Source organism: Ahaetulla prasina, chromosome 15 (genome assembly GCF_028640845.1).
Source record: "Ahaetulla prasina isolate Xishuangbanna chromosome 15, ASM2864084v1, whole genome shotgun sequence".
NCBI lineage: Eukaryota > Metazoa > Chordata > Lepidosauria > Squamata > Colubridae > Ahaetulla > Ahaetulla prasina.
Window position 1 is genome coordinate 2,067,501 of NC_080553.1, and position 9,112 is coordinate 2,076,612.

At 42.5% G+C, this 9,112-nt stretch overlaps 1 protein-coding gene and 1 long non-coding RNA gene across 2 annotated transcripts in view; one reads left to right on the forward strand and one right to left on the reverse strand.

The window, feature by feature from the left end:
• HNF1A (HNF1 homeobox A) overlaps positions 1–922 on the reverse strand; it is a 28,004-nt gene extending 27,082 nt beyond the window's left edge. Inside the window, exon 1 of the mRNA XM_058158694.1 lies at positions 594–922. Within this exon, the coding sequence (XP_058014677.1) occupies positions 594–922 (329 nt within the window). The remainder of the gene's footprint in view (positions 1–593) is intronic.
• The window catches only part of LOC131185813 (uncharacterized), a 3,170-nt gene extending 727 nt beyond the window's left edge, over positions 1–2,443 (forward strand). The window contains exons 2-3 of the long non-coding RNA XR_009152229.1: positions 424–622; positions 2,319–2,443. This is a non-coding gene — a long non-coding RNA (uncharacterized LOC131185813). The remainder of the gene's footprint in view (positions 1–423; positions 623–2,318) is intronic.
• The last annotated feature ends 6,669 nt before the right edge of the window (positions 2,444–9,112 follow it).

The following is a 9,112-nucleotide window of genomic DNA, read 5'->3' on the forward strand; positions in this document are numbered from 1 at the left end:
TTAAGATGGTTAGGTGCGGAATAACACCCTTTGTAAGTTGTGTTTGTGCAACTCGCTTCATCGTGTGCCACGGGTTACAATTCACACAGGTGAAAGGTACTTCTGCCGTCAACACAGTTTTTCTCAGCACCCGACCTTCATAAACGGCTTGCTCCCCGTTTGGCTCTATGGGGTTCCTGCACGATGTTCCCTCCGAGCAATATTTGAAATGGGGCCCCAAAAAAACAGAATGTGGAAGGTTGTTTTCTGCTTTGACCGGGAAAGGATCCCCCCCCCACCAGATGTGCCTGAAATGTCCACTGTCCCTCCACCCTCTTTCAGGATTGTCAGCCTGGATCTCATTGTCAGCCTTGGGATAAACCTCTGAAGTTTAGGTTATTTGGGATCCCTAAACTACCCCTGGGGTCATCTTTCTCTCACCAGGCCCCTCTCCATAGACACTGGACTGCATCTTCCATCCTCCCCAGCCAATGCCTCCTTCAGAGGGATCCTATTTGGGAAAGGGGTCCCAAAGTGAAGGAGGAAGAAGACAGAGCCATGGACGAAGGGAGAGAGAAGGGCGAGGAGAAAACGAGAGGCAGATGTGCTCTTACTGTAATAATCTCTCCACCACGGCTTTCTGGTGAGCAGCTTCTTCTGGACTCAGGTTTTCCAGTTCCTTCATGATTGGAGGAGTGAAGTCTTCCCCATCATCCGAGGTCTCTTCCTCCGACATCCTGGACTCCCCCATTCCATTGGGGAGATGCGGGATCATCTCGCTACAAGGCTCCCCCTTCTTCACTTGGAGGGCTCCGAGCTGTTGGTTGTCCCTGTGGTGCAGTTCGGACTCCGCCAGAGCCTTGATCAGGGTCTCCTTGCTGAGCCCTGATTCCAGCAGGGCTCCCAGCAGCTCCACCTGAAGATGGGTCAATTTGGAGACCATGGTCCCGGCTGTCCACCTTGCCTGGAACTTGCGTGAGCAACACCTTTTGAGGCTACATCATGTTTCCGAAGTCAGCGGAGTAGAAATGGCCGCAGATCTTCTTTTGGCACCCCCACCCCCAATCTCCCTAAGACCAAAAAAAGAGAAAAAGCTGCCTTAGGCCCCCTACCACTGTCCCGAGCCAGTCCTGATAAAGGGACCCTCGCCTCTCTGTTTACATTGGAGCAATGCAAATTCTCCAAGGTTCATATTTATCTGTGTGCTTAGGCAAGTAGCTGAACTTTGGACTTCGGCATTGCGACAGCAGTTCACAAAGTGCGTTAGGAGGGAGGGAGGGAGGGAGAGCGAAAATGGGGGAGAGGAAGAGAAAGAAGGAAGGCTTATGGAGAGAAGGGCCAGGGACGCACAAGGACCCCACACCAAGGTCCTCTCACATCTGTGGGAAAAGGAGCTTCCAATCAAGGCGGGAGGTTGAGGGATCTCATCAAGAAGCTCCATGGAAGACTGATAGCTCAGATGGGTCCTCCAGAGCTCCCCTCCCTCTCCTCTAGGTTCATGGAGAGCCATCTCCAGCATGGGTGGCCCTGTTGCAGGACAGGCATTGAGAGGAAGCACAACAAGGAGTATGTCCCATACTCTGCTGCCTGCTTGGGGTGACTTTCTCGGTTGCCTCGTCATGGGACCTTCTCCCTTGAGCTGAAGGCTGCTTCCCAGACCTTGCTGGTCTGTTTCCTTCTTTGGCCGGAACATCCCTGCTTCCTCTTGTAGGGAAGGGAAAGAGACAATTTTAACCCCAAGCCTAAGGGATGAGGGCGAAAGAAATGCAGCCAATAGAACTGTGGATTGTGCTTCAGTCGTTGGTCATAGAAAAATCAGGTTCTCTCCATTCCAGGTCTGAGCTACTTTTTTCCCCTCACAAAATGTGGCAGATGGAATTGCATAATTGTGCTCTTACCGTCCTCAAAAACAACCTAGAGATAAAACAACAGCAACAACAAACACATTACATAGTCCTAAGGCACCTTGAAAGCTAGTAAGAAGATATGTTTGAGTTGTTTGAGTTCAAAATATTGAACTTTACTGGTTGATCATTAACTTGTGAACTAATATTATTGGCTGGAATTTCGTAATAATTGTGTTTTTCTTTTGATCTAGTTTCTCTTACTAAGCATCTATACAATGGCTTTGTAAAGGCTCAGTATGAAAGTTACGATTACAATTGTTAACCAATTAATTGTGCAACAATCAGTCTCTAGAGGCATTGGCTTAATCTGCAGTGGTTAAAGTGGTATTTTACTGATAAGCCTCCTCCACCCACTAAAAAAGAAAGAAAAAGAAAACAATAAATAAAAGTTATTTTATTTACAATGTAGTCCTTGACTTATGTCCGTAACAGAGCCTGACCAGAATAACAGAAGGGACCTTGGAGGTCTTCTAGTCCAACCCCCTGCTCAAGCAGGAGACTCTACCATTTCAGACTGATGGTTGTCCAGTCTCTTCTTGAATGATGGAGCACAACTTTTGAAGGCAAGTCATTCCACTGATTACTCATTCTCACTATCAGGAAATTTCTACTTTGTTCTAGGTTGCTTTTCTCCATAGTTGCTTCTTGTCTTGCCTTCTTGTGGTTTGGGAAATAAATTGACTCCCTCTTCATGGCAGCCCCTCAAATATTGGAACACTGCTATCATGTCAACCCTAGTCCTTGCAATTCACAATGGTAATAAAGCAGGTCACTATATGATTGGACCCATTTTTACAATATTTTTTGCGGTGGTCATAAAGGGAACCCCATGGTCGTAAAACAAATCCATTGTTCCCCATGGACCTTTTTGCTGAAAACCAGAAATAAATGCCTGTTTTCAGCAAAAATGGTGTAAAATGTGGTCATGTGACCATGGGACACCCCAAACTCTTGTAAATGCAGGCTGGTGGCCAAGCTCCAGATATGCAGTCACATCCACCCATGCTAATCATAATGGCCACCAGGAAGCTTATATGGGACAGGACGTAAATTTTGGGTAGAGGGCATGGCCAAGGCTGCCTTCTGATAGATATAGGGAGGATGGGAGTGGACAACAGGCCTATAAAGAAGTCTGCTGGCCATGAGCTCCAGAGTTTGCTTCATCCAGCAAATGCTCAGTCTTACATATAGGAAAAAAGAACCCAAACATTAAGTACATACTAGATGGACATTACCTTACTGACGACCCCCATCCTGTTAAAGACCTTGGAGTTTTCATGTCAAATGATCTAAGTGCCAAAGCCCACTGCAACTACATAGCAAAAAAAGCTCTAAGAGTTGTAAACCTAATCTTGCGTAGCTTCTTTTCCAAAAACACCACACTACTAACCAGAGCATATAAAACATTTGCTAGACCAATTCTAGAATACAGCTCACCTGTTTGGAACCCTCACCACATCTCTTGACATCAATACACCCAGCTGTACTTTTCCACACCGGGCCACCCCAATGAAGCTATCGGAGTGCTGTCCCGGTGTTTGGAAGCCGTACGGGTCTGGATGGGGAGAAACAGGCTCAAGCTCAATCCCTCCAAGACAGAGTGGCTGTGGATGCCGGCATCCCGGTACAGTCAGCTGAGTCCACGGCTGACTGTTGGGGGCGAGTCATTGGCCCCGATGGAGAGGGTGCGCAACTTGGGCGTCCTCCTGGATGAACGGCTGTCTTTTGAAGATCATTTGACGGCCGTCTCCAGGAGAGCTTTCTACCAGGTTCGCCTGGTGCGCCAGTTGTGCCCCTTTCTAGACCGGGATGCCTTATGCACGGTCACTCACGCCCTCGTGACGTCTCGTCTGGATTACTGCAATGCTCTCTACATGGGGCTCCCCTTGAGGGGCATCCGGAGGCTTCAGTTAGTTCAGAATGCGGCTGCTGGTGATAGAGGAGCCCTCGTGGCTCCCGTGTGACACCTATCCTGCGCAGACTGCACTGGCTACCTGTGGCCTTCCGGGTGCGCTTCAAGGTTCTGGTAACCACCTTTAAAGCGCTCCATGGCATAGGGCCGGGCTACTTACGGGACCGTCTACTGCTACCGGATACCTCTCACCGGCCTGTGCGCTCTCACAGAGAGGGACTCCTCAGGGTGCCGTCAGCTAGACAGTGTCGTCTGGCGACGCCCAGGGGAAGGGCCTTCTCTGTGGGGGCTCCCACCCTCTGGAACGAACTCCCCCCAGGACTCCGTCAACTTCCAGACCTCCGAACCTTCCGTCGCGAGCTTAAAACACACCTATTTATCTGCGCGGGACTGGACTAGTTTTTTAAATTTTCTAAATTTTAAATTTTTAAATTTTATAGGGGCTTTAATTGGTTTTAATATTTATATTATTTTTAATAATTAGGCTTTCTGAATATGTTTTCTTAATGGTTTTCTTAATTTGTATATATATGTTTTTTTTATCTGCCTGTGAACCGCCCTGAGTCCTTCGGGAGATAGGGCGGTATATAAATTTGAATAAATAAATAAATAAATAAATAAATATTTATTTTAGGTAGAACCTTCTGCTTAGTAAAGAAAAAGAAAAAAGAAAAAAAAAGGAAGAAGACAGAATGTTTTTCTTCTTAATGAGGGCAGCCAGTAGGCTTGCACAAGAGTTGGGAACTAGTAGCAGAGATACAAGTTTCTCCCCTGACCTAAGAGCCTCTCTGCAGCCCAAAACACCAAGCCAGTGTCCCTTGCCCAGCTCTGAAGTGGGATGGTGTTGATCTTTTTTGACCTGGGAGGGGGGAAGATGCTTTCTTTCCTGTCCTTATTGAATGCGGAGAAGCTCCTTGCTCCTCACCTCCCAAACTGAACACGAGGCCCCACCTACTCTGACATGCAGATGGAGGAAAGATGCTGTCTCCATCCGTTCCCAGGACTGACACAAGATCTTGCAAGAGAACGGAGATTCCTCCTTCTCGCCTCCTCAGACTCAGGCGGCATGTGGAATCCTGCAAGCATGTTGCAAACATGCCCCCACCTGAGGCTCTCCCCCTCACTCCATGGGCCTTGGGTGGTTCCATGCCAACTCTTGGTCCTTTTTCTTAGCAACCAGACCCATTTCTAATCCAAAGAAGCCGATTCCCTCCTCCCTCTCCCATCTTCTCCTCTTGAAAGGTACCTGGGGGACCCTATTAGACTACTTGAGAGAAAGAGGTTTGAAGACTGCAGCCTAAAGCCACCATATAATTATGATGTCTATACATTACAGAACTTCTTAGCTCTCCTGGGAAAGTTGCTAAAAAGGTTAATGATGTAATTACTGTTATTATCATAAGCATAATGAATGGAATTGCCTCATTTACTTATATGCTGCCAAGCTCTTTGCTCCTTGCTGGACGCCTCCCCAAAGGGTAGCATCTCTGCTAATCCTACTGGCAAATTTATTCCTTTCTTTTATGTTAAAAGCTGTGAAGGACTGCAGGACCAGCCCCCAGATCAGTTCTCTGCTGCAGAGTTCCAGTGGGTATTGAGGGTGTGCAAATTCTCAGGATTGCAAAATGTAACTAGCAAGACTTCCTCTGTCACTCTGACCCAGTATTTCTCAACCTTGACAACATTAAGATGGGTGAACTTCAGAATTTCCCAGTCAGTATGGCTGCTGGGGAATTCTGGGAATTGAAGTTCACTATCTTAAAGTTGCTAGGGTTGGAGGCTCCAGTGACGTCACCCTCCTGCTGGGTGCTCAAACAGAGCACTCCGTGTTAGAAGATTGTAAAAGTCAGTGAAACAGAAAATAAATCACTGTTCACTGAGCTTAGCATAATCTCTGGGTGAAAGAGATTATCAGAATTGTGGAAGAGTGGCAGGTCTGACAGGGGGTTTGCTCTTAAGAGCGAATTTTCCTGGATTTATGACCCCACCGAATTCCACTCCTTCCAACTTCAGCACGCCCCTGTTTTTATCAGGGAAAAGGAGAGGAATGTTGCTTCTGCTCTAGAGAACTTATTAAATTGATTGATATTCCAAGCAGACGGAATTTCACAAGCGTTCGAACTTTGATGTAGAATCAACACGGCAAGTACCGACTCCTTTTGAAATTTGAAACCTTTCTTTGTCTTTGATTAATTGACTTTTAAAATGGCGTCTAAAAGTGAAAGTAAAATTTTTAGTACGATGAAGCAGCGTTACTTGTGGATTGTTACAAACGGAGTTTTTATACTGAAAGGAGGAAGGAGAGTTATTAAGTTTGAATTCCTGATTCTTTTGAAGACAGAATGGCAGCTAAACCTTTAAAGCCTTCTGGAAGAAGGGATCTGAACCAAGTCTTGAGGAAATATTGAAAGAACAATTAAAACTTTCTGAAGATAGGCAAAAGAGATGATGGAGAATTTTAATGCAAAAATAAGAGAAGATATTCTTATGGCAGTTCAAGGACTGAGTAAAAAATTGAAGGATTGGAAGTGGAAATGCAACAGATCTCTCAGTCAAATAAGTATTTAGAAGATGAAATGAAAGGTGTTCAGAAAAAGTGGATCAAAATGAAGATCAGGTTGTGATATTACAATATAAACTTATGGAAGGAGCTCTTAGAATTGTGGTATGCGAGAAGAGCGTGAGAAGACTTAAGAAAAATTATATCAGAAGCATTGGCTGAATTTATTGAAGCGGACCCCAAGAGGTAGCTTACCAAATTGATAAAATATATAGAGTTAATTCTTGGATTGCAAGACAGAGAAAGCTTCCTCGGGACATTGTGGTTTATTTTGTGAAAAGGACTATGAGAAATCAAATTCTGCAAGTTTCATATCAGACAACTTTAAAAATTGGAGAACAGGAGTTGAAGGTGTTGAAAGAGATTCCTTCAAAGATGTTAAGAGACAGGAAGCAATTTGCTTTTTTTACACAAGAACTTAAAAAACATCAGATTCAATTCAGATGGGAGGTGCCAGTTGGACTGACACTATTCTATCAAGGAAGGAGATATAGAATTGACACGGTTTTAAAGGCAAAGGATTTTCTTTCTACAGTTTTGAAAGTCGAAATAGAAGTGATAGAAAACTTCAAGAGACTCAAGAAGGCGTGGTGACCCAAGAGCCTTTATTGCTGCCAGTATTAGAGGAACCACAAGAGCAAAGGGTGACAAGAGGAGCCCTTAAGCGTAAAGAAGAGCAACAGTCTCAAAGTAAAAGTCAGGATCCCATTATGGAAGCTGTGGGAGGAGCTAGACGGAAGATACCGGAGGAGGAGCTTCCGTTGTCTGCTTCAAAGCTTCAGGAGGCCAGTAATGGCAAATAGAATCTTGTCATGGAATGTTAATGGCTTGAATTCAGCTCAGAAAAGAAGGAAAATATTTCACTACTTGAAACAATTTAAAAATGATGTGATTTGTTTGCAAGAGACACATATAAAATTATCAGACCAAAAATATTTAATTAATTCAAAATTGGGTAACCATTTTGTTGCATCAGCTTTGGAAAAGAAGCATGGAATTGTTGTATATATCAGGAAGGATATACCAGCTAAGCTAATTGAGGCAGATATTCAAGGAAGATTTATTGCTATTGAACTGGTGATAGATGCAAAAAAGACTTTGTTGATAGGTATTTATGCACCTAATCAGCAACAAGAAAAGTTTTACAAAATGTTACATGAGAGGTTGACCCTCTGGGATTATAGTTCGTTTATTTTATTAGGAGACTGGAATGGAGTAATTGATACAAGAAAGAGAACTTCCTCCAAGAAGATACCTATACATGCAAAATTACCAAAATCTTTTTTTGAAATGATGGAAGACTTTGAGTTTAGAGATATATGGAGGTTACGGAATCCAGATGAGAGAGATTTTACTTTTTTCTGATAGGCATCAATCTTTTTCACGCATTGATTTTATTTTAATTTCTAATGACTTGCTTTCTAGGGTGAAGAAAACGAAGATATTTTCGAGGTGTTTAACTGACCATAGCCCAGTATGGATGGAATTATTACAAGGGAAAAAAGGTGGTAGAACATGGAGGTTGAATGAAAATCTGTTTAGATATGAGGATAATGTAACTTATTGTAAGAAACAGTTAAAAGAATTTTTTGATTTTAATATGTACAAAGGGACACCTATAGGAACTGTGTGGGAAGCGAGCAAAGCGTTTATTAGACGGATATTGATTTATTTGGACAACAGGCAAAGGAATAATAAACAAAAGCAGCGTAGATATTTGGAAGAAGAAATTCAAAGGAAGCAACAGTTATTAATTCAAAACCCACAAGATCATAAACTTAAAGAGGCTATAAAAATATTACAGAGTCAATTTAATATGTTAATGGCAGACCAGGTGGCAACGAATATACAATATGCTAAACATAATACTTTTGTAATGCAAATAAACCTGGGAGATGGTTGGCATATAATTTAAGGAAGAAACAGAAAGCACGTGTCATACAAAAATAGAATATAAAGGTAAAGAGACATATCAACAGGATAAAATTAAAAGGCATTCTCAGAATTTTATACTGCACTATATGCAAAAGACAAAATATTGGATAGGGATATTTATGATTATTTGAAAGATTATAAGGTGAATATTCTAACATTAGAACAGAGGAGGAGCTGAACCGCCGATAGCTACTGGAGAAATAGTGGAGGCAATTAAACAATTAAAATGGGAAAACCCTGGTACAGATGGTCTTACAGCAACTTATTATAAAAAACACAGGATGAAATATTAGGCCCACTTAAAGAATTATTTAATCAGATACAATTAGGGTGGAATACCCCGTCATGGAAAACATCTTTTATTTCACTGATACCGAAGAGGAGCAAGACTGCTCTAAACCTGGTAACTATAGGCCGATTTCACTTTTAAATAATGATTATAAGATTTTGTAAAATAATAGCAAATAGATTAATGTTAGTTTTACAACAAAGAATTCATACTGATCAATCTGGTTTTATAAAAGGGAGGCAGATGAGGAATAATGTTAGACAGATTATTAATATATTGGAATATTTGGAAAGAAGAATACTTCAGCGGCACTTATTTTTTGGATGCAGAGAAAGCCTTTGATCGATTGCATTGGGATTTTTATTTAAATTAATAGAAAATGCAATTTGGAGACTGTTTTATTAGAATAATTAAAGCAATTTATGGAGAGCAAACAGCACAGATTATAGTAAATGGTAGTTTGACAGAAGTTATTAAGATTGCGAAAGGAACAAGACAGGGATGTCCCTTATCACCATTATTGTTTGTTT